Raw genomic sequence first — 25,349 nt, 5'->3', positions numbered from 1 at the left:
AACATCTTGTGAAAACCCTCAATCCTTTACGGCCATTTCTCCATCACAGCTGTCCATGGAGGCACAGTCCAAAATTACTGTTTTCTGCAATAATCTCATTGCAGAGGGTGGAGAGGGTATCAAACACACCTTCTTCTTCCAGGTTCCTTTGACTCCCGGGACAGCTTCGTACAGTCTGTTGATGGCTTCCCTGGAAAAGGAAGAAACAGTTCCAGAATATCAGTGATAGATAATAAATGGCTCAGTGTTAGACCCCGCTCAATCTAGTCAAGCTTGGGACATCCATTGAAGCGCAGTGTGGTAAGATTTTCCAACATATTTATATTGTATTGAACATTTTCAGCAGGGAAGATGCAGGCCGGATAAAGGGAGTCCTTCTCTACACAGCGCAGAGCTAAACTGTGGAATTCCCTGACGCAGAGGATTATGAAAGAGGGTGATTAAATTCATGATCCCACCAAGCTGGCTGTTAATTTTGTTGTTGTTTAGTCGTTTAGTCGTGTCCGCCTCTTCGTGACCCCCTGGACCAGAGCACGCCAGGCCCTCCTGTCTTCCACTGCCTCCCGCAGTTTGGTCAAACTCATGCTGGTAGCTTCAAGAACACTGTCCCACCATCTCATCCTCTGCCGTCCCCTTCTCCTTGTGCCCTCCATCTTTCCCAACATCAGGGTCTTTTCCAGGGAGTCTTCTCTTCTCATGAGGTGGCCAAAGTCTTGGAGCCTCAGCTTCAGGATCTGTCCTTCCAGTGAGCACTCAGGGCTGGTTTCCTTAAGAATGGATGCATTTGATCTTCTTGCAGTCCATGGGACTCTCAAGAGTCTCCTCCAGCACCAGAATTCAGAAGCATCAATTCTTCGGCGATCAGCTTTCTTTATGGGGCTGTTAATTGGGGATGGCGAAATGAAGGCATCCTAAAAAGCAGAGGCATCACCTTGCCAACAAAGGCCCATATAGTTCAAGCTATTGTTTTCCCAGTAGTGATGTACGGAAGTGAGAGCTGGACCAAAAAGAAGGCTGATCGCCGAAGAATGGATGCTTTTGACTTGGGCCACCTCATGAGAAGAGAAGACTCCCTGGAAAAGACGAGATGGTGGGACAGTGTTCTCGAAGCTAAAGGTAAAGGTAAAGGGACCCCTGACCATTAGGTCCAGTGTTGACCGACTCTGGGGTTGCGGCACTCATCTCACTTTATTGGCCAAGGGAGCCAGCGTGCAACTTCCGGGTCATGTGGCCAGCAGGACTAAGCCGCCTGTGGCGAACCAGAGCAGCACATGGAAACACCGTTTACCTTCCCGCCACAGCGGTACCTATTTATCTACTTGCACTTTGACGTGCTTTCAAACTGCTAGGTTGGCAGGAGCAGGGACCGAACAACGGGAGCTCACCCCGTCAAGGGGATATGAACTGCCAACCTTCTGATCAGCAAGTCCTAGGCTCTGTGGTTTAACCCACAGCGCCACCTGCGTCCCTTCTGTTCTCGAAGATACCAGCATGAATTTGACCAAACTGCGGGAGGCAGTGGGAGACAGGAGTGCCTGGTGTGCTCTGGTCCAGGGGGTCACAAAGAGTCGGACACGACTAAATGACTAAACAACAACAACAACAAAATGAAGGCAATTTGCAACGAAAGAGGCAGAGACTGTGTGTGTGTGTGTTGGAGCAGAGGTTCGGGGAGGGAGAGAAAAAATGCTACAGAGGAAGACCTCCCGGCAGTGGGGCACCTCCCAGCCTACCCCACAAGCGCAGGAATCCCTATAGGAGCGATCCATTTCCAAGCACACTTGCTGTCTGCGCATTGGTACTCCAAAGTCATTGGGGTCAGAAGGTGGGAAAGGGGCAGCGCCTCTTCAATAATGCATAGCCCTTCTGCCCCACTGTGGAGACGCCTTCCTTCTCTGGTTACCCACCATCGATCCGCACTTTGCACGGGCGAGAGAAGGGGGCTACCCCCTCGCCGTGCTTCCTCCTCCCTCCTCCTTCCTGTAGGGCTGATGAGTCAAGCTCTCCCCAGGACAATCCTCATCTCAGAAATGAGCGCGTTCAGAAGATCCTGGCTGCTGCATCCGTGCAAAGACCATAGCTGTCAACGTTTCCCTTTTTTAAAGGGAAATTCCCTTATTCCAAATAGGATTCCTCGCAAGAAAAGGGAAAAGTTGACAGCTATGGCAAAGACCCATCACAGGCTTCCCGTCTGCACTAGAGGTTTAAAGCAGAACTATCCCGCTTTAGGGGTGCGGGTGGCGCTGTGGGTTAAACCACAGAGCCTAGGACTTGCCGATCAGAAGGTCGGCGGTTCGAATCCCCGCAATGATGGGGTGAGCTCCCGTTGCTCGGTCCCTGCTCCTGCCCACCTAGCAATTCGAAGGCACGTCAAAGTGCAAGTAGATAAATAGGTACCGCTCCAGCGGGAAGGTAAACGGCATTTCCGTGCGCTGCTCTGGTTCGCCAGAAGTGGCTTAGTCCTGCTGGCCACATGACCCAGAAGCTGTACGCCGGCTCCCTCGGCCAGTAAAGCGAGATGAGCGCCACAACCCCAGAGTTGTCTGTGACTGGACCTAATGGTCAGGAGTCCCTTTACCTTTTCCCGCTGTAACCCTCTACAACCACACCAAATATTGAAAGCACCACTAAAAAGGTAAAGGTAAAGGACCCCTGGCAGTTAAGTCCAGTTGCGGACGAATCTGGGGTTGCGGCGCTCATCTCGCTTTACTATTCGAGGGAGCCGGCGTTTGTCCACAGTTTTTCCAGGTCATGTGGCCAGCATGACTAAACTGTTTCTGGCAAAACCAGAGCAGCACACGGAAACGCCGTTTACCTTCCCGCCGGAGTGGTACCTATTTATCTACTTGCACTTTGAGGTGCTTTCGAACTGCTAGGTTGGCAGGAGCAGCGACCGAGCAACGGGAGCTCACCCCGTCATGGGGATTCAAACCTCCAACCTTCTGATCGGTAAGCCCAAGAGGCTCAGTGGTTTAGACCACAGCACCACTACGCCATATTGAATACATCATGTCCCCACTCCCGATTCCTGAGGCTCCAAGACTCTGGCCACCTCCTGAGAAGAGAAGACTCCCTGGAAAAGTCCCTGATGTTGGGAAAGATGGAGGGCGCAAGGAGAAGGGGACAACAGAGGACGAGATGGTGGGACAGTGTTCTCGAAGAGACCAACATGAGTCTGACCAAACTGCGGGAGGCAGTGGAAGACAGGAGTGCCTGGCGTGCTCTGGTCCAGGGGGTCACGAAGAGTCGGACACGACTAAACGACTAAACAATATACCACCCTATACCCTGTCGTCTGTAACTGCCCCCCACCCCACCCTGTCCTGACCTCATCGGGGTTTGATGACACTTACTTGGTAACCTGCGTCCTGGTGTTGAAATCTAGGGACCTCATCGACCGCAGGATCTCGATGCATCCCATGTACTGAAAAAGCAGAGAAGGGGCATCAGCAAAGGTGGAGTGGTCCAACTCTGACTTCTGCAACTCTCGCACTGCAGGGGGTTGCATTAAGTGGCCCTTGGGGTCCCTTAAGAGCACAAGAAGGACCTTTTGGAGCATCTGAAGGAGCGTCTCCACCCCCATCATTCTGCCCGGACACTGAGGTCCAGCACCGAGGGCCTTCTGGCGGTTCCCTCCCTGCGAGAAGCCAAGTTACAGGGAACCAGGCAGAGGGCCTTCTCGGTGGTGGCGCCCGCCCTGTGGAACGCCCTCTCACCAGATGTCAAAGAGAACAACAACTACCAGACTTTTAGAAGACATCTGAAGGCAGCCCTGTTTAGGGAAGCTTTTAATGTTTGATGTATTAGAGTATTTTAATTTTTTGTTTTTTGGAAGCCGCCCAGAGTGGCTGGGGAAGCCCAGCCAGATGGCCGGGGTATAAATAAATTATTATTATTTTTTTATTATCCAGCCCAGTATCCTGGTCTCACAGTGGCCGACCAGGGAAACCAGAAATCAGGATTCGAATCCAGACCAACGTGCTCGGCTCCTGTGGCTTTGGCAGGTGCCATTCTGAAGCACAGCTGCTTCGGCTATAACTATAACTGTATCCATCCCCTTTTAAAGTCATCCATGGCTGGCAGCCATTGCTGGCTCCTGTGGGAGGGAGTTCCACAGGTTAACTGCGCACTGTGTGAAGAAGGGCTTCCTTCCATCTGTCCCGCATCTTCCACTTTCAGATCCTAATTCAGTAATACTTGAATTAAGAGGAGGGGGGGACACACTCTGTTTAGATGGAGATTAAGTGAAGGGCTTTTAGATAATCAAAATGTTTTATGAAAAGCAGAAAAAAAAGCCCTGAGGGATTGTTTTGAATTAAATTTAAATCGAGAAATAGATAGAATGATGGTTTTGGATGCTAGTAAAGCAGTAATGAGAAGTTTGAAAATTGTATAGATTTCTATACCTCTTAATCTCTCTCTCTCTTTCTTTCTTTCTTTCTTTCTTTCTTTCTTTCTTTCTTTCTCTCTCACTCTCTCTCTCTTTCTCACACACACACACATTCCTTGACTGAAGAAGGGCACTGCAAAATTTGGAAATCTGCAAATTTCAGAGGATAGCCATGCTTTTTTCACACATTGTTTTGGGAAGCATCCATGCGGTAGGTTCACCTCTAACCACAGGTGGAATCAGAATTCTGTCGCATCCTTCCTTGTCTGCAGCTAAATTCTGCTACTGACAAAACCCGTTGACCTTAACGGACATGACTAACTCAGGCCCATCAATTCCAATGAGTTTACTCTGAGAAAAATTTGGCTACACACACCTCGTTTTGCTCTCCTCTGATTTACTCCCCTTGGGTCCTCCCCCAGCCCCCCCAAAAAAGTCTATTTGCCTTAGGACACTATCCTAGAAGAATAACAACCCACCATCTCCCTAATCTGAAACCAGGAAATATAACTTGAGAATAGGAATGGAAGGAGCCGTCCCTTTTGGCCTTCCCTGCTTCTCATTTTTGCAGTCTTATTTTCAGCTCTTCAAACTTTGCGGCAATTTGCGGTTTATATCTTGACTGGCGGGGGGTGGGGAGCCCTCATGAAAATTCTACAGCGTTTCAGTGCGAATTCTTTCCGACGGACACATTTCTATATTATATGCATGCCTTTTTGCAAATCAGTTTTCCCCCACCCTTTATATAACGCATTTTAGGATGTTGCTTTCGCGAGTATGAAAAGATGCCCACTTTGCCCAAACAAATGCAACTTTTTTTTTCGTTAATGAGGCTTGCATCGCAAAATTCATGGAAGTGCGAATTTTGAAGGATAGCTGTGTATGGTGTTCAGGAAAGTGAGGGTTTGACAGGAGCAAAGAATCATTGAATTGTTCAGCAGCAATAATACTTATCGCAAAGTATTGGAAGACACAAGATCTACCCACTCTGGAAGAATGGCAGAGGAGGGTGATAGACTACATGGGACTGGCTGAAATGACTGGCAGAATCCGAGACCAGGGGAAAGAGACAGCGGGAGAAGATTGGAAGAAATTTAAAATTTATCTTAAGAAATATTGCAAAATTAATGAGTGTTAAAATGTTGTGGTTATAGAAAGTAAGGGATTATAGCTGTAAAAGTTTAAGTAAAAGAAAAGGAAAGAAAAAAATTAGATAAAATTAAGGGGGAGGATTTGCTGAAATAAATTTGGGAATTGGAATGCAGAAAGGGGAGGTATGGGGAAGTCGGTGAAGTAAGTTTTAAGAAAAAAAGGATTCGAAATTATACATGTTTGTTTTTGTGTGTGTATGTTTGTATTGTGTATTGTGTGTGTTTTGATAATTTGTGAAAATTCAATAAATATTTTTTTTTAAAAAAAGAATCATTGAATTGTTGAGTTGAAAGGTACCCCCAGCGATCATCTAGCCCAACCTCCAAATCACAGCTGAAGAATCCCTGACAGATGGCCATCGAACCTCTGCTTAAAAACTTCCACCACCTTCCGATGGAGTCTTGTTCCACTGTCAAACAGCTCTTGTCCTCAGAAGGTTCTTCCTAATGTTTAGCTGGACTCGCCTTTCTTGTAAGCTATGGGTTCGAGTCCTACCCTCCAGAGCAGGAGAAAACAAGCCTGCTCCATCTTCCATGGAATAGCCCGTGGGTAGGCAAACTAAGGCCCTGGGGCCGGATCCGGCCCAATCGCCTTCTCAATCCGGCCTGCGGACGGTCTGGGAATCAGCGTGTTTTTACATGAGTAGAATGTGCCCTTTTATTTAAAATGCATCTCTGGGTTATTTGTGGGGCATAGGAATTCGTTCTTCTTTTTTCAAAATATAATCCGCCCCCCCACAAGTTCTGAGGGACAGTGGACTAGCCTCCTGCTGAAAAAGTTTGCTGACCCCTGGAATAGCCCTTCAGATATTTGAAGATGGCTCTCACAATCACCTCTCAGTCTTCTCTACCTAGCTGTCTCATACAGTTTTGCTGATTTGACTCTCTCCTCCATCCTTAAAGGTAAAGGGACCCCTGACCATTAGGTCCAGTCGTGACCGACTCTGGGGTTGCAGCGCTCATCTCGCTTTATTGGCTGAGGGAGCCGGCGTTCAGCTTCTGGGTCATGTGGCCAGCAGGACTAAGCTACTTCTGGCGAACCAGAGCAGCGCACAGAAACGCCGTTTACCTTCCCGCCGGAGCGGGACCTATTTATCTACTTGCACTTTGACGTGCTTTCGAACTGCTAGGTTGGCAGGAGCAGGGACCGAGCAACGGGAGCTCACCCCGTCATCGCGGGGATTCGAACCGCCGACCTTCTGATCGGCAAGTCCTAGGCTCTGTGGTTTAACCCACAGCGCCACCCATGTCCCTCCATCCTTACTCGAGAGTAAAGCCATCTGAACACACTGGGGATGACATCCCATGTACACCAACAGCCGGCCTGTGACCCTCAGAACTGTTCTGTCCTCTTTTATTTCCATATGCCATTCGTTTCTGACTTCTCAGCCGGCGGAGGTTCGGAACAACAGATGTTTCTCAAGAAACCCAGCTTAACAGGGAATGATTTATAATCATTTTCCAGGCAGGGAAGATTCCCTCCCCTCCCCACAAAAAGAGGCTTTGCTGCTGCAATTTGCCTGTCAAAATAAATGGCCCCTTAAACGAATTAAGAACAAGGGGTTAATGAAAGGTTTCCTCCTCCCCCCTCCTCCTCCCTCTTTTCCTTTTGTTTGGATTTGAAGAGTTTGGATTTGATATCCCGCTTTATCACTACCCGAAGGAGTCTCAAAGCGGCTAACATTCTCCTTTCCCTTCCTCCACCACAACAAACACTCTGTGAGATGAGTGGGGCTGAGAGACTTCAGAGAAGTGTGACTGGCCCAGGGTCACCCAGCAGCTGCAGGTGGAGGAGCGGGGAATCGAACCCGGTTCACCAGATTACAAGTCCACCACTCTTAACCACTACACCACACTGGCTCTCTTTTGTGACGTGATATAAAAGGATGTCACATAGAGGAGGGAGAAAGGTTGTTTTCTGCTGCTCCAGAGAAGCGGACACGGAGCAATGGATCCAAACTACAAGAAAGAAGATTCCCCCTAAACATTAGGAAGAACTTCCTGACAGTAAGAGCTGTTTGACAGTGGAATTTGCTGCCAAGGAGTGTGGTGGAGTCTCCTCCTTTGGAGGTCTTTAAGCAGAGGCTTGACAACCATATGTCAGGAGTGCTCTGATGGTGTTTCCTGCTTGGCAGGGGGTTGGACTCGATGGCCCTTGTGGTCTCTTCCAACTCTACGATTCTATGATTCTACGTGTCTTTCCAGCTTTACGCTGGAGGGCAGAGATTGCGCCTTCCCTGATATCTGCAAGCAGCTTTTGTAGGGTTTCTTTCCTGGCTGAAGCGCTGGGTTAAAAAAAAAAGAGGGAGCCCTTCAAGGAAGTGGTGCCCATCTTCTAACTGACTTAGAGTGCTCTCTACCTCTCTAGAAAGAAAGAATCATTTGTTCCAAAGTATAACTCCACGTCCCAGGTTGCTACGTCCTGTTTCCTGAATATCAGCATTGTGATAATTATCTACAGCATTTATCTATCCCTCCATGCAGTTCATGGTGATGTAAAATAATAATAATAATAATAATAATAATAATAATAATAATAATAATAATAATAATAATAATAATAATAATAATGTTTTTCCCATCCACTCACAACAACCCTGTGAGGTAGATCAGGCTGCGAGGTTGCAGCTGACCCAGTCAGCTCCATCGCTGAGCGGGGATTCGAACTCGCGTCTCACAAGGTGCCACACCAGTCCTAATGATCATTTAACGCCTATGCTTGTTCCTATGTTTATATATTTAAAGGACAGCCCCAAATCACTGGGGCTGCCGAAATGGGGAGGCGACTCTTTTTTGAACTTTGAGGGCATCAACAAACAGGCCGCTGTGAGTTCAGGTTGCTATTACATGTAAGTCGCTTGGAGGTCCGATCCTCTTTACACCCTTCGATCCTGCACTGAGTGGAGGGGACCAAAATACAGTGGTGCCCCGCAAGACGAATGCCTCGCAAGACGGAAAACTTGCTAGACGAAAGAGTTTTCCGTTTTGGAGGTGCTTCGCAAAACGAATTTCCTATGGGCTTGCTTCGCAAGACGACAATGTCTTGCGAGTTCCTGCTGGTTTTTTTCCCTCCCCCCCTTTTTCTAAGCTGCTAAACCGCTTATCAGCTGATCCGATCAGCAGATAAGCCGCTAAAAGCCGCTAAAAGCGCTAATAGCGCTAATCCGCTAATCCGTCAATGGGCTTGCTTCGCAAGATGAAAAAACCGCTAGACGAAGAGAATCACAGAACGGATTCTTTTCGTCTTGCGAGGCACCACTGTATAAACCACAAAACCTACTCTGTCTTTTTGTCTCCCCTCCACCAACACACAAACCTCAACCCCCACCCGATTAATTCAAAACGGCGACTAAGAGCGAGAGAGTTCATCTGTACCCATTCCCTGGTACATCATTCCGGTCTGTGCAATGGGTACATTTGCTGCTGGGCCCAAAAAAAGTCAAACTAGTGATCGCCGTCCGCTAGCTTATGAGCAAGAGGTGTCCTGGGGATCAGGCTCGATTCGTTCTGAAAGCCCTACCCTGACTGGAAATATGCTGGGTCGTTCTCAAAATGCTCCACAGCACACAAAAGACCCATCGGGGCAGGAAACTACTATCGGGGATGGCCTCTGAGCACGTGCAGAGTGAACTCTTCACTCCACAGAGCAACTGCAACCAGTATGTCAGACCGGGTATCTGATCGGCAGGATGTCCCCTGAGGTCCGCTACTTTTTTCACCATGCCCCTCGAATCATAGAGTTGTAGAGCTGCGAGGGACTCCGGCGGTCATCTAGTCCAACCCCCTGAAAGGCCCCCTGGGTGGGCTCGATCCACCAACCTTCTGCTTGACAGCCCCCACTGCGCCAAATTGCACGAATTAGTACTCCTGGCGCTTCCAGATTTTGGGCCGTGGATGGGCTCGTGGGGTTTGGTGCCTCTTGCAAAAATGTCCCCCCCAAAAAACTGCCCCCAGACGTTGTTCTCCAAAACGCCCCCCCCCTTGCAAAGGAAGCAGGGGCCCAGCGGCCACTCACCCGAACGATGTAGGATGTTCCGGGAAAAGTTCGCAAACCAGAACGCTCGCTTCCGGGTTTGCGGCGTTTGGGAGCCAAAAAGGCCAGGTCACAAGGCGTTTGAGAAGCAAGGTACGGCTGTATTTGGGGAAATGATCGAGACCCAGCGAGCGCCGTGGCGTTCAAACCCTGATCTCTGACATTCTAACCACTGCACGGCACTGCCTCTTTTTAACCACGAGGAGGCCAAATGGCAGGTTATCCTGTTGGCATTTGGGGGCAAAGCGGACTAACTCTTCCTGGCCCCTGCGGAGGGCTTCCACCTGGATTCGTCTCTGCTCCCCTCCCAAAAATGACAGAGCCCAACCTATAAAAAGCCCCCCCAAAAAACTGCCCCCAGACGTTGTCCCCCCAAACGACCCCCCCTTGTGAAGGAAGCAGGAGCCCGGCGGCTACTCACCCGAACGATGTAGGAGACCCCCGGGCCCAGGATTCTCTCGTCCGGGTGCAGCCAGCCTTGGACCGGTTTGCTGATAAAGCTCCCTTTGCGACTCCACTCTTCCCCGGCCGGCCGGCCCCCCTCGGCCCTCGGGGCCTTCCTCCCGCCACCGGCGGGACCCCCCCTCAGCCGGCTCATCACCTGCAAGCTGCAGGGCGTGGCGCAGACGGGCTCGCAGGCGCTGAGGACGGCGGCCAGGCCCGACGAGGGGGGCTGCGGGGTGCCCCGGACTTCTCTCCCCGCGGCCGAAATCTCCTTGCTGCTGCCCGAGGGGCTCCGGCTGAGAAACCCCGAAGGGCTGGAAAATTTCCACTGGGGCATTTTGGGAATTAGCATGCAGAAGGTGGTGACTGCCTCTTGCTCCTCGCCCAGCGGCGGGGGGCAGGGGGGGTCCACGGGGGCGGCCGTGGGGGGCGGCAAAGGGCCGGCGGCCGAGGCGACCTTGCCGCTCATGGCTGGTTTCTCCGACGGAGTCAGGGCGTCGTTCCAAAAACGGTCATATTTCGGCACTGCTAGCATCCCCGGCTCGTCTGGCTAAGTGGTTTTAGAGTGCTCCCGGTCGCTCTGTGCAGCGTGGCCGGGCGAACGCCGCCCCTGCCGCATGCCCCCCCCTCCACCAACACAGGCCTCCAGCAGACATCCCTCTCCTACCCAACCCTTGGGAAGATCAGAGAACACACCATGACGTAATTCTCTCTGGCTACCTTTTATTTATTTCTTTCCACACACAACCGCTGCAGAATCGGAGGCTGCCCAGACAAATTGGCAGAAAAATAAACTCGCTGTTCCTGCGGCCGTTCCCCATCCCCAAGAAAAGAAGGGGTCGTTCCCCACCTTTTTAGAATTTTAGATTTTAGAATTTTATTGTTGCTAGCCGCCCTGAGCCCGGCTTCGGCCAGGGAGGGCGGGATATAAATAAAATTTATATTATTATTATTATTTTTCATTATGGAAACTTTAAAGATTCAGGTGTGTTGGGTTTTTTGTTTACCTTAGGGGTTTCATATACAGCGATACCTCGGGTTAAGTACTTAATTCGTTCCAGAGGTCCGTTCTTAACCTGAAACTGTTCTTAACCTGAAGCACCACTTTAGCTAATGGGGCCTCCTGATGCTGCCACGTCGCCAGAGCACGATTTCTGCTCTCATACTGAAGCAAAGTTCTTAACCCGAGGTACTATTTCTGGGTTAGCGGAGTCTGTAACCTGAAGCATCTGTAACCTGAAGCGTATGTAACCCAAGGTACCACTGTAACCATATTTCTGCTTGGTTATCTAAAAGATGTTACAGCCATACCTTGGTTCTCAAACAAAATCCCTTCTGGAAGTCTGTTCGGCTTCTGAAAACGTTCGGAAACCAAATCACAGCTTCCGATTGGCTGCAGGAGCTTCCTGCGGCCAATTGGCAGCCGCGTCGGATGTTCGGCTTCCAAAAAAAAGTTCGCGAACCAGAACGCTCGCTTCCGGGTTTGCGGTGTCTTGGGAGCCAAAACGTCCGGGTCACAAGGTATTTGAGAAGCAAGGTACGGCTGTATTTGGGGAAATGATCGAGACCCAGCGAGCGCCGTGACGTTCAAACCCTGATGTCTGACGCTCTAACCACTGCACAGCACTGCCTCTTTTTAACCACGAGGAGGCCAGGTGGCAGGTTATCCTGTTGCCATTTGGGGGCAAAGCGGACTAACTCTTCCTGGCCCCCGGGAGAGCTGCCACCAGGATTCACCTCTGCCCCCCTCCCAAGATTATGTAGCCCAACTTGGTGCCTTTAAGAAAGCCCTTTCATAGAGTTTTCCGCCGCAATGACCTGGTGCTGTCTCAATGTTGTGGACCACAACTGCCATGAAAGAGGAAAAACGATGCCGTCAGATAAAGATATTCCCATTATTTGATTGTTGAGTTGCTGATTTGTCAGGCTTGTGATGGGAGTTGCCTTGAAAAATGGTGGTTCCTTTGTAAAAACGTAAAGGGATCCCTGACCATTAGGTCCAGTCGTGACTGACTCTGGGGTTGCGGTGCTCATCTCGCTTTATTGGCCAAGGGAGCCGGCGTACAGCTTCCGGGTCATGTGGCCAGCAGGACTAAGCCGCTTCTGGCGAACCAGAGCAGCGCACGGAAACACCGTTTACCTTCCCACCGGAGTGGTACCTATTTATCTACTTGCACTTTGACGTGCTTTCGAACCTGCTAGGTTGGCAGGAGCAGGGACCGAGCAACGGGAGCTCACCCCGTCGCAGGGATTCGAACCGCCGACCTTCTGATCAGCACGTCCTAGCCTCTGTGGTTTAACCCAGAGCGCCACCCGCGTCCCCTTTGTAGATAAAGATAAAATAGACTTCTGATTGCTTAGAAAAGGAAGGAAGGAGTTAGGTGCAAAAAACAGGGGTTGGACTTAAATTTATTTGACTTCCGATGGTTTCATCCAGCTTTGAAGTCAACTGGCCTCCCGTGGGTTTTCTGAGTCGGGAGAATGATTTTAAAAAATAATAACAACAAACACACAATGAACTCAATTTAAGAACCATAGAATTGTAGAGCTGGAAGGGTCATCCAGCTCAACCTCCTGCAATGTAGGAATCTCAACACTTCGTCCCCCATCCAATCTGAATCCATACCGGACCCTGCTTAGCTTCGCAAACACACAAGCGGTTTCGTTGATGCATGGCTAAACGCAAACGGCGTTTGGCCACACAATATCGTAGAACTGATATGTCTGGAATACAGGGTGTGGGTCTGCCTGCCTTGCTAGGACACCCCCCTGTTAGCTTCCCCCTGACCCCCCCAGCAAAGAGGTAAAGGTAAAGGGACCCCTGACCATTAGGTCCAGTCATGGCCCACTCTGGGGTTGCGGCGCTCATCTCGCTTTAGTGGCCGAGGGAGCCGGCGTACAGCTTCCGGGTATGTGGCCAGCAGGACTAAGCCGCTTCTGGCGAACCAGAGCAGCGCACGGAAACGCCGTTTACCTTCCCGCCGGAGCGGGACCTATTTATCTACTTGCACTTTGACGTGCTTTCGAACTGCTAGGTTGGCAGGAGCAGGGACTGAGCAATGGGAGCTCACCCCGTCATCGCGGGGATTCGAACCACCGACCTTCTGATCGGCAAGTCCTAGGCTCTGTGGTTTAACCCACAGCGCCACCCGCGTCCCTCCCCAGCAAAGAAGGCCGCTGCGAATCCGCCGTAAGCCTCTGGTTTTGGAAACCAGGCCTGTTTGCTCCTTCCTTCGCCAGCAGGATGGGCGTCGTGATTCTGAAAGCAGCAAAATCTTTGGCTCTCTAAATCCCTGCTATCTTCAGAGTGGATCAAAGACAGTTCATTAAAGAGAATCGCAGTCCGAAGTTGGACATGCTCTGGTGCCTGAAGAAAGCTGGCCTGTCGTCTCAGAGGCTCGGATTATCTTCTGGCGGTGAGAGAGAGAGAGAGATGCTATACGATTCTGAGTTTGCAGCACAGTCACAGGCCAAGAAAAACAGGCGAAAGCTGTTCTCCTCGGCAGGTCGAGGGACCAGGCAACAGGGAGGGATGGAAAAAGCAAGTGATGAATTAATTACTCCTCTGCCCGAGGTTTTGTGCCATTTTGCTCTTAAAAAGCAACACCAAATTGAATGACCAAGGGAAATTAAAGGCCTCTATTAGACTGGATTTTTGAAGTTAAACATTATCAAAACAAGCAAATTCAAAGAAAACCGGCAAGATGGACTGAGGAAAATTTGGTTGTGGACTTGAGACCTCCAGGCCGACAACATACAGACTGATGGACATGGGGAATCCAAACCGGGGAAGGGAGGGGGAATTCTAGAATCCAAAGGCTATGTAACCAACTTTTGGAATCTTCTTCTATCTTCTATCTTTTATCTTTCTATATAACTTTAGTATTTTGATTTAATATGTTTTGGAAAAAAAAGGGGGAATTCGTGGAAGGAAACGGGGCAGATCTTGGGGGAAAAATCTTTGTTCTATTTTGTTAAAGATGAAGATTGTAATGTAAATTGGCTAATAGGTATAACATATTAGGTTTAAATTGGGAATGAGAACTTGTGGAACCAACGTAGGGAAAGGGGAATACAGCCGGGAGGGGAAGGAGGGAGTCCCAGAAAGAAGGTCATGAAAATAAGGGTTTAAAATTGGTCTTTCTTTTTCTTTCTTTTCTTTATCTTTTCTATTTTTTCTATTCTGTTATTATTGGAAATTTTAATAAATATGATTATAAAAAAATAAAAATAAAACCCCATAAATCTCAAAAAAAAAAGCAACACCAAATAGTTTAAATTTTCAGATTTACAAACGTACACCAAACAAACAAATAAAACACATCCCATAAGTTCCCTTGGACTTCCCTCCTCCAATTTGTGGGTCCTTATGTTAAGGGACGCAGTTGGCGCTGTGGTCTAAACCACTGAGCCTCTTAGGCTTGCCGATCGGAAGGTCGGCGGTTCGAATCCCCACGACAGGGTGAGCTCCCGTTGCTCGGTCCCTGCTCCTGCCAACCCAGCAGTTCGAAAGCACACCGGTGCAAGTAAATAAATAGGTACCACTGCGGCAAGAAGGTAAACGGCGTTTCCGTGCGCTCTGGTTTCTGTCACGGTGTCCCATTGCACCAGAAGCTGTTTAGTCCCGCTGGCCACATGACCCGGAAAGCTGTGTGTGGACAAACGCCGGCTCCCTTGACCTGAAAGCAAGATGAGCGCCGCAACCTCATAGTCGCCTTTGACTGGACTTAACAGTCCAGGGGTCCTTTACCTTTATTTAACCCTTATGTTAACTTTTCCTTCTGCATCTCCTTCGTTAATCCAATTCTAATAAATCTCCAATAAAACCACAGCCCAATGTTTAACTGCAAGGATCATTCCAATACTACTAATTTTAATCGCTTACAATTATTTGTTTATATGTATAGGTAAATTATATATTTTCCCCCATTTCCTTATTGAAATGTTGGTCTTCCTGATTCCTGATTCTTCCGGTCAGTTTTGCCATCTCTGCATAGTCCATCAGTTTAATCTGCTATTCTTCTCTGGTAGGGACTGTGTCAGTGTGTTGGATACAGAAGGGACTTTTTTCCACATGTGGTGGACATGCAAAATAGTTAGAGAATTGGGAAATGATATATAACAAGATGAAAAACATGTTTAAAAGACACACACACACCCCAACAACCAGAGGCACTTTTTTGGGGAATGGCGCAGCTAGGTCTCAGAAAAATCTATTTATGTATGCCACAACAGCAACTAGGATTTGGTTGCACATGCCCTTTTAGCTTGCCCCCTTTATAAAGACGAGGAATAAGATTGTGTTGTTGTTATTTAGTCGTTTAGTTGTGTCCGCCTCTTTGTGACCCCCCTGGACCAGAACACGCCAGGCACTCCTGTCTTCCACTGCCTCCCGTAGTTTGGTCAAACTCATGCTGGTAGCTTCGAGAACACTGTCCCACCATCTCATCCTCTGTCATCCCCTCCATCTTTCATCCCCTTCATGGATCACTGCCTTGCCGTGGCAAAAGGGCTTGAATAACTCAGAGAAGCTATGAACTATGCCGTGCAGGGCCACCCAAGATGGACAGGTCATAGTGGAGAGTTTTGACCAAACATGATCCACCTGGAGCAGGAACCGGAAAGCCACGCCAGTATCCCTGCCAAGAAAACTCCATGGACAAAGACAACAGGAATAAGATTATCACCCCTCTTTTATTGTCCATTCCGGGTCGTCCAACCACTGCCCCAGTGTCCTTTCTCTTGGCAGATCAAGATAAGAAGGCGACAGCAAAGGTGGCAAGGTCTTTAGCAGGGGCAATCAGAACAAGATCCACTATTTGACTATTGACTCAAAACCCTAAAATGTATTTTATACAATTGACTTTTCATTTCCATTCTTTGCATATCGCAGTGTTGTTTTATTGCAATGGCCGATGGCTGACGCAAATAAAGATTCATTCATTTACTCATTCCCAAATCCTTTGCCCAGTGTATCATTGCAGCTTTGAATCAGTCTGTGTCTCTCATAATAATAATTTATTATTTATAACACCGCCCATCTGGCTGGGCTTCCCCAGCCACTCTGGGCGGCTTCCAAAAAAATATTAAAATACTGTAATACATCAAACATTAAAAGCTTCCCTAAACAGGGCTGCCTTCAGATGTCTTCTAAAAGTCTGGTTGTTGTTTATCTCTTTGACATCTGATGGGAGGGCGTTCTACAAGGCGGGTGCCACCACGGAGAAGGCCCTCTGCCTGGTTCCCTGTAACCTCACTTCTCGCAGAGAGGGAACTGCCAGAAGGCTCTCGGAGCTGGACCTCAGTGTCCGGGCTGGACAATGGGGGTGGAGACGCTTCTTCGGATATACTGGACCAAGGTCATTTAGGGCTTTAAAGGTCAGCACCAACACTTTGAATTGTGCTCGGAAATATACTGGGAGCCAATGTAGGTCTTTCAGGACTGGTGTTATGTGGTCTCGGCGGCCACTCCCAGTCCCCAGTCTAGCTGCCGCATTCTGGATTAGTTGCAGTTTCCGGGTCACCTTCAAAGGTAGCCCCACGTAGAGCGCATTGCAGTAGTCCAAGCGGGAGATAACCAGAGCATGCACCACTAAGGAGAGGCAGTCCACAGGCAGAGAGGGTCTCAGCCTGCGTACCAGATGGAGCTGGTAAACAGCTGCCCTGGACACGGATTTGACCTGTGCCTCCATGGACAGCTGTGAGTCCAGAATGACTCCCAGGCTGCACACCTGGTCCTTTAGGGGCACAATTACCCCATTCAGGACCAGGGAGTCCTCCACACCTGCCCGCCTCCTGTCCCCCCAAAACAGTACTTCTGTCTTGTCGGGATTCAACCTCAATCTGTTAGCCACCATCCATCCTCCAACCGCCTCCAGACACTCACACAGGACCTTCACCGCCTTCACTGCTTCTGATTTGAAAGAGAAGTAGAGCTGGGTATCATCCGCATGTCCTAGATGTGCGACGGGTGAGGCAGTGGCCCCTGATGGTGTTTCCTGCTTGGCAGGGGGTTGGACTCGATGGCCCTTGTGGTCTCTTCCAACTCTATGATTCTATGATTCTATGATTCTACCACTCTGGAACATCTGTGATGAGGGGCATGAGGAATTCCGAGTGGCGGACCCCGAGGGAGTAGGAAGGGGCTCTCGCCCTATGAACCTTCACCTTCTCTGGGCTGTGGGCCCCGGGGCCCGGGGTGTGGGAGACCTGTGTGGGCTTCTTCAACCTCCCCAACATGGAGAACGACGGGGGCCGACAGAGATAGACGCTGGGGTCCGTGGTGTTGTAACGCCCCGGGCCGGGGGTCTGGGAGAGGTCTTCAGCGTAGCTCCCCTTGGCGTTCCAGCCACGGATGGTGAAGGATGGACTTGAGGGCTTGCTGGGCACCCGCGGGCCAAGCAGCGAGGGGAGGGTGTAGCTGTTGGGGGCCGGGACGGGGTCCACCAGGCGGCTTTTGGTGCGGGCCCCAATGGAAAAGGAAGGCGGTCTCGGCTGTGACGGAGGAGGGGCCCTCTCAGGGCTGTACGCCCCCGGCCCAGGAGTCTGGGGCAGACCTGGAGGGAAAATACACACCATTGAACACAGCTTGGGCACAGAGGCAGTGTGGTGTAGTGGTCAGAGAACAGGAAGTAGCTTAGCACAGAGCTGAATTGAGGAGTTGGAAGGGGTTGTGCGGGTCATACAGCCCAACCCCCAGCAATGCAGGAATCTTATGCCCAATGTGGGGCTCAAATTAAGGTAAAGGGACCCCTGACCATTAGGTCCAGTCGTGGCCAAGTCTGGGGTTGCGGCGCTCATCTCGCTTTATTGGCCGAGGGAGCCGGCGTCCAGCTTCCAGGTCATGTGGCCAGCAGGACTAAGCCGCTTCTGGCGAACCAGAGCAGCGCACAGAAACGCCGTTTACCTTCCCGCCGGAGCGGTACCTATTTATCTACTTGCACTTTGACGTGCTTTCGAACTGCTAGGTGGGCAGGAGCAGGGACCGAGCAATGGGAGCTCACCCCGTCGTGGGGATTTGAACCGCCGATCTTCTGATCCTCAAGTCCTAGGCTCTGTGGTTTAACCCACTGCGCCACCTGCGTCCCAGGAGTCAAATTATTACTAAGTAAAAAAAAAGGCAAATGACCCCTGGACGGTTAAGTCAAAGGTGACTATGGGGTTTTAAAAATCAGATAGTTGTTTATTTCCTTGACATCTGATGGGAGGGCGTTCCACAGGGCAGGCGCCACCACTGAGAAGGCCCTCTGCCTGGTTCCCTGTAACCTCACTTCTCGCAGGGAGGGAACCGCCAGAAGGCCCTCGGCGCTGGACCTCAGTGTCCGGGCAGAACGATGGGGGTGGAGACGCTCCTTCAGGGATACTGGGCCGTTTAGGGCTTTCAAGATCAGCACCAACACTTTGAATTGTGCTCAGAAAGGTCCTGGGAGCCAATGGAGGTCTTTCAGGACCGGTGTTATGTGGTCTCGGCAGCCCCTCCCCATCACCAAATATCCATCTCAAGTGTCAAAAGCCGGGGTAAAGAGGTCTGTCGTCAGCGGTTTGCTGAAAGCGGTACGATGAAGATACCAGAAGCACTTTTGTGGGGAGATCTCCCACTTAGAGACCGTCTCCTGCAAAGCCAGCACCACCTCAAGCCTCTGAGGGTGGAGGAACTGCTGATCACCAGAATTGGGCCCAGACGAGCACCAGAATTGGGCCCAGAAACAAACCGGCAGCCGGGTAAAGCTCATAGTCTAGCCGCTGCATTTTGAACCAGCTACAACTTTTATGCCGTCTCCAAGGGCAGCCCCAGCCTGAGCGTCTTGCAGCAATCTAGTTGGTACCCAACCTCCCCTATCTTGCGTGCTCTCTGTTTCATGGGTGTTTCAAAAGCCCGTCTGCCCCCTTACCTGGGGGTCTCGCTCGTGCCAGCATGGAGTAGGAAGGTCCCTTCGCCCGGCCGAAGCGCGTGAGTTCAGGGTGCACGAAGTAACACGGCCCAGGACTTGAATCCTTCAGGTCTACTGGAGAGGAGGAAAAACAACAAAAGTGGATATACTAGAAACAACAAAGGTCCGTATAGTTAAAGCTCTGGTTTTCCCAGTAGTGATGTATGGAAGTGAGAGCTGGAGCATAAAGAAGGCTGATCGCCGAAGAATTAATGCTTTTGAATTCTGGTGCTGGAGGAGACTCTTGAGAGTCCCATGGACTGCAAGAAGATCAAACCTCTCCATTCAGAAGGAAATCAGCCCTGAGTGCTCACTGGAAGGACAGATCCTGAAGCAAAGTTCTTAACCCCAGCACGATTTCTGTTCTCATCCTGAAGCAAAGTTCTTAACCCGAGGTACTATTTCTGGGTAAGCGGAGTCTGTAACCTGAAGTGTATGTAACCCGAGGTACCACTGTATAAACTAAACAAGCTATAGCTTTGTTGTGGTTTAGCCGTTTAGTCGTGTCCGACTCTTCGTGACCCCCTGGACCAGAGCACGCCAGACACTCCTGTCTTCTGCCTCCCGCAGTTTGGTCAGGCTCATGTTTGTAGCTTCGAGAACAGTGGCATAGCGTGGGGGGTGCAGGGGGGGCCGGCCGCACCGGGCGCAACATCTGGGGGTTAGGGTTAGGGGGAGCAAATCCACAGGTTAGGGGGCGCAAATTACTTGCCTTGCCCCGGGTGCTGACAACCCACGCTACGCCACTGTTCGAGAACACTGTCCCACCATCTCACCCCCTTCTCCTTGTGCCCTCCATCTTCCCCAACATCAGGGTCTTTTCCAGGGAGTCTTCTCTTCTCCTGAGGTGGCCAAAGTCTTGGAGCCTCAGGCCCCCACAAAAATTTAAAGGGGGAAAAACTGGATGTACCTTTCCAAGATATAAGATAAAAAAACAAATAAAATAAAACCTACATACAGCAACAGTGTTTTGTGTTGTGTAGGCTCCTGTGATGTAAGTCATGGGCCTCACCTGCTAGCCTGCTCCCTAAAATATCCCTGGTTTGCTCCTTTCTATATATAGGGTGCCTACATTCTGCATGGACTGGTTGCATTACCGTATAGCAGGGGTCAGCAAAGTTTATCTTGCCTGGGCTGGATCGGTCCCGCAGAGATCCCTTCAAGGGCTAGGTCGTGTGTGCACCTGCGATTTTCAGAACCTGTGCATACGCAGACACAGACGTGATTTTTGAGCAGTGTGTGAGCGGGCAGCTCAGTTCGGGGGTGGCTCATGGGCTGGTCAAATGACCTTTTCTGGCTACACCAGAGCCAGTGTGGTGTAGTGGTTAAGAGCGGTAGTCTCGTAATCTGGGGAACTGGGTTCGATTCCCCGCTCCTAAGGGAGCTGGGCATGTTTAGCCTGGAGAAAAGGAGGTTAAGGGGTGATATGATAGCCATGTTCAAATATATAAAAGGATGTCACATAGAGGAGGGAGAAAGGTTGTTTTCTGCTGCTCCAGAGAAGCGGACACGGAGCAATGGATCCAAACTACAAGAAAGAAGATTCCACCTAAACATTAGGAAGAACTTCCTGACAGTCAGAGCTGTTTGACAGTGGAATTTGCTGCCAAGGAGTGTGGTGGAGTCTCCTCCTTTGGAGGTCTTTAAGCAGAGGCTTGACAACCATATGTCAGGAGTGCTCTGATGGTGTTTCCTGCTTGGCAGGGGGTTGGACTCGATGGCCCTTGTGGTCTCTTCCAACTCTAGGATTCTATGATTCCTCCACATGCAGCTGCTGGGTGACCTTGGGCCAGTCACACTTCTCTGAAGTCTCTCAGCCCCACTCACCTCACAGAGTGTTTGTTGTGGGGCAGGAACGAAAAGGAGAATGTTAGCCGCTTTGAGACTCCTTAAAGGGAGTGAAAGGTGGGATATCAAATCCAAACTCCTCCTCTTCTTCCGGCCCACGGGCCTTAGGTTGGTGACCCCTGCCATATAGCCTATATTCAACACAAAAAACAGCGACCGTTTGTTGTTGTCAAAGGATAGCTGGACATAGAAGGGGCCCCATTACCTTCAGTAGCTGAGGGCCTCATCAAACCAAAATCCGGCCCTGGTCAGAGATGACTCACTGCCAAAAATGCACACAGGTCCTTTAATCTCAATGGGACTACTCTGAGCAGTGCTAAAGTTGGATACTGTTTGTGGCAAAGGCTGCCAAGTGCAGAGAGACGTTTCTGGGCCCCATCTCTGAAAATTGTCATGGAGACTTGAATCCTGACAGCTATTCATGCCACCTGTCAAATGTTCATCTCGTCTCCATTGCAGTTATGTTCATTTGTTTTATAAGCAAAGCTCCGTTAACTTTGAGAACATGTACATCCCTTTATTCCTCTTCATGTGCTAATTTTAACCGTGCCTTCTGCGGATTTAGGAAAGTTTTGCCTGTGCTTCGTCGCTTCATCCCGCTGCGCTGCATAGAATCATAGAATAGAATCATAGAATCCTAGAGTTGGAATAGACCACAAGGGCCATCGAGTCCAACCCCCTGCCAAGCAGGAAACACCATCAGAGCACTCCTGACATATGGTTGTCAAGCCTCTGCTTAAAGACCTCCAAAGGAGGAGACTCCACCACACTCCTTGGCAGCAAATTCCACTGTCGAACAGCTCTTACTGCCAGGAAGTTCTTCCTAATGTTTAGGTGGAATCTTCTTTCTTGTAGTTTGGATCCATTGCTCCGTGTCCGCTTCTCTGGAGCAGCAGAAAACAACCTTTCTCCCTCCTCTATGTGACATCCTTTTATATATTTGAACATGGCTATCATATCACCCCTTCAGTGCTCTTCTGTTCTGACTTTGGAGGCAATGCACACACCTTCCACACAATCCAACACATCTGTCCACATCTGGACACCCCATTTGAACTTCCTGGAAGAAATATTCAAAAGCATTTTGGAAGTTTCCCAGCCTGTTGCATGAAGTTTCCCAGCACTGCTGTATCTGAATGTGTGTGTGTGTGTTATTTAGAAGCGGCCATGTGGGTAAGATGGCCTCAGTAGGGCCCTCTCTAAGCATGCCCCTCCTCCTTGACACTGTAATAATAATAATAATAATAATAATAATAATAATAATAATAATAATAATAATAATTTATTATTTATATCTCACCTATCTGGATGGGTTTCCCCAGCCACTCTGGGTGGCTTCCAACAAAACACTAAAATACAATAACCTATTAAACATTAAAAGCTTCCCGAAACAGGGCTGCCTTCAGATGTCTTCTAAAAGTCTGGTAGTTACTTTTCTCTTTGACATCTGGTGGGAGGGCGTTCCACAGGGCGGGTGCCACTACCGAGAAGGCCCTCTGCCTGGTTCCCTGTAACTTGGCTTCTTGCAGGGAGGGAACCGCCAGAAGGCCCTTGGAGCTGGACCTCAGTGTCCGGGCAGAACGATGGGGGTGGAGACGCTCCTTCAGGTATACTGGACCGAGGCTGTTTAGGGCTTTTAGATGAATTCTGCTAGATCAAACTTCATTACCCAGATCACCTGGAAAAGTGTGTGTGTGCGTGCACACATGTGCATGTGAAAGCACCTCACAAATGGCTGTTAATCACTGCAAACAACTGCTACCCACCCACTCAAGCAACAACAGCCCATATAGAAGCCACAACCTCCTCCTCCTCAAGCATTGCTCTTTTACCTTACAGGTAACCACTCGGCGGTTCAACTACTCACGTCTGTTTTTCAACCTCTGGTGGAAGGAGTAAGCTGGACTGGTGAATCGAGTGTAGTCGTGGTTGACAAACCCAACTGTGGGGGGCAAGGTGTAGCATCCCGGTCCGGGGCCTAGCATGGTATATGAAGATGGGGGGGGAAACATTTTAGAAACAGGTTTCAGTGACTAAGAATGTGCCCAGCAGGACTAAACCACTTCTGGCACAACAGGACACCGTGACAGAAACCAGAGTGCATGGAGACACCGTTTACCTTCCAGCTGCAGTGGTACCTATTTATCTACTTGCACTGGTGTGCTTTCGAACTGCAAGGTTGGCAGGAGCTGGGACGGAGCAACGGGAGCTCATCCCGTCGCAGGGATTCGAACTGCTGACCTTCTGATCTGCAAGCTCAAGAGGCTCAATGGTTTAGACCACAGCGCCACCCGCGTCTTAGGAATGTTGCTGTTGTTGCTTAGTCGTTTAGTCGTGCCCGACTCTTGGTGACCCCATGGACCAGAGCACGCCAGGCCCTCCTGTCTTCCACTGCCTCCCGCAGTTTGGTCAAACTCATGCTGGTAGCTTCGAGAACACTGTCCCACCATCTTGTCCTCTGTCGTCCCCTTCTCCTTGCGCCCTCCATCTTTCCCAACATCAGGGTCTTTTCCAGGGAGTCTTCTCTTCTCATGAGGTGGCCAAAGTCTTGGAGCCTCAGCTTCAGGATCTGTCCTTCCAGTGAGCACTCGGGGCTGATTTCCTTCAGAATGGAGAGGTCTGATCTTCTTGCAGTCCATGGGACTCTCAAGAGTCTCCTCCAGCACCAGAATTCAAAAGCATCCATTCTTTGGCGATCAGCCTTCTTTAGGGTCCAGCTCTCATTTCCATGCATCACTACTGGGAAAACCTTGGCTTTAACTTGGCAACAAAGGTCTTTGGAATAGGTCTTTGGAATAGGAGAGTGTGCTTCAGCTGTGTTCCTGCCACTGCTAACTCCCCTCACTGCCAAAAGGCTTTCTAGAGACTTTCTAGAGCCAAGTTACAGGGAACCAGGCAAAGGGCCTTCTCGGTGGTGGCACCTGCCCTGTGGAACACCCTCCCACCAGATGTCAAAGAGAACAACAACTACCAGGCTTTTAGAAGACATCTGAAGGCAGCCCTGTTTAGGGAAGCTTTTAATGTTTGATGTGTTATAGTATTTTAATATTCTTTTGGAAGCCGCCCAGAGTGGCTGGGGAAGCCCAGCCAGATGGGCGGGGTATAAATAATAAATTATTATTATTATTATTATTATTATTATTATTATTATTATTATTATTTCTCCTTCCCTCGGAGAATGTCAGCGAAACACCTTCCCGTCCCTGCTGCCCGCAATTCCTCTGCCCCACAAATTACAACAGAGAATCCAGAACAGCCTATTATCACACGCAGCTCTATCTTTGGACGGCGCTCTCGCCAAAAACCTGGAAAAGGCATTTGATTCCTGCAGCAGGGGGAAACAGGGTCACCCCACGTGGACCCCAGAAGCTTTTAGAGGCACATATCACGCTGTTGATCATCATATTGACAAGCTCCTTTCAGGCTTCTGACGAACTCGGCAGTTCCTAGAGCTGCGTTTGGTAGAAACTTTGGGCTCGTAGCATCCGTACAGCTGTCATTGCATACATAAAAAGTCTTTTCTGGTCCTTTGGGGTATCAGTACCTACAACTCCTAATAAAAAATCTTCTGTTTTTTTAATATACAGTGGTACCTCTGGTTAGGGACACAGGTGGCGCTGTGGGTTAAAACACAGAGCCTAGGGCTTGCCGATCAGAAGGTCAGCGGTTTGAACCCCCGTGACGGGGTGAGCGCCTGTTGCTCGGTCCCTGCTCCTGCCAACCTAGCAGTTCGAAAGCACATCAAAGTGCAAGTAGATAAATAGGTACCACTCCAGCGGGAAGGTAAACGGCATTTCCGTGCGCTGCTCTGGTTCACCAGAAGCGGCTCAGTCCAGCTGGCCACATGACCCAGAAGCTGTACGCCGGCTCCCTTGGCCAATAAAGCGAGATGAGTGCCGCAACCCCAGAGTCGGCCACGACTGGACCTAATGGTCAGGGGTCCCTTTACCTTTATGTTCAGTATAAACAAAGTAAGCAATGGTCTTCCATACCCGTCTCGCGAGCAGCAATTGCTGGCGTCTTTTTCAGTCCAGAGTCTTCCATCTTGGATCCGCAAATATGGTGTTCGTCGGGGGTCAATAATGCTTTCTTGTGTCTGTCCTCCCAACCCAGGAAAAACACACAAACACCCTTCTTTCCAGTAAGACACAAATGTTTTGGCGTTTGCACGGGTAGGGAATAGTTTCTCTCTCTCTCCAGGTGGACCGTCCCGTGACGAGGAAGAAGAGAAGTGACTTTGCGCCTGCTCACGTCTCGCTGTCAGGGACAGCGAGATGTCATTCGGGTTGCCGGCGATCTGCCGATAAAAGGATGCTCTGAAAGGGGATACGCGGCAGGTGGCCGGAGAGAGATTGTCTCTGTAAATGTATCTTCCTGATCTTTCCGAAGAGAGCGATAGGGTGGCACAAAAGGAACGCTGGCGCAGACAGCTGAAATGCCCTCGGGGAGCTGGGCTGCTCCATGTTTCTAAACATTGCGCTCGTGAAATGGGTGAGCGGCAGGTAAACAAAGAGAACGTCAAAAGAGCTCCCTGCTGGATCCAGCCGACGGGC

General features: G+C 49.9%; 2 protein-coding genes across 3 annotated transcripts in view; both read right to left on the bottom strand.

Annotated features, from left to right (window-relative positions):
• Positions 1–10,621, bottom strand: part of SHC2 (SHC adaptor protein 2) — a 42,827-nt gene extending 32,206 nt beyond the window's left edge. For both annotated transcript variants that reach the window (XM_081177762.1, XM_081177761.1), the window contains exons 1-3: positions 9,996–10,621; positions 3,354–3,424; positions 130–190 (exon numbers count right to left, since the gene is read on the bottom strand). In XM_081177762.1, the coding sequence (XP_081033888.1) occupies positions 130–190; positions 3,354–3,424; positions 9,996–10,553 (690 nt within the window). In that variant the 5' untranslated portion in view covers positions 10,554–10,621. The remainder of the gene's footprint in view (positions 1–129; positions 191–3,353; positions 3,425–9,995) is intronic.
• A 6,468-nt stretch (positions 10,622–17,089) lies between these two features.
• CIMAP1D (CIMAP1 family member D) lies at positions 17,090–24,904 on the bottom strand (the record flags this gene model as incomplete). Its single annotated transcript, XM_081178042.1, has 4 exons — positions 24,789–24,904; positions 22,664–22,774; positions 18,910–19,023; positions 17,090–17,574 (listed from the first exon to the last, which is right to left on the bottom strand). The coding sequence occupies exons 1-4, from the start codon at positions 24,838–24,840 to the stop codon at positions 17,090–17,092; spliced, it is 762 nt and encodes a 253-aa protein (XP_081034168.1). The 5' UTR covers positions 24,841–24,904.
• Positions 24,905–25,349: the final 445 nt, after the last annotated feature.

Source organism: Podarcis bocagei, assembly GCF_964188305.1.
Source record: "Podarcis bocagei genome assembly, chromosome: 18".
In the NCBI taxonomy this organism is placed as follows: Eukaryota; Metazoa; Chordata; class Lepidosauria; order Squamata; family Lacertidae; genus Podarcis; species Podarcis bocagei.
Note: the sequence above shows the minus strand (reverse complement) of the source record. Positions and strands in the feature narration are given on the sequence as shown.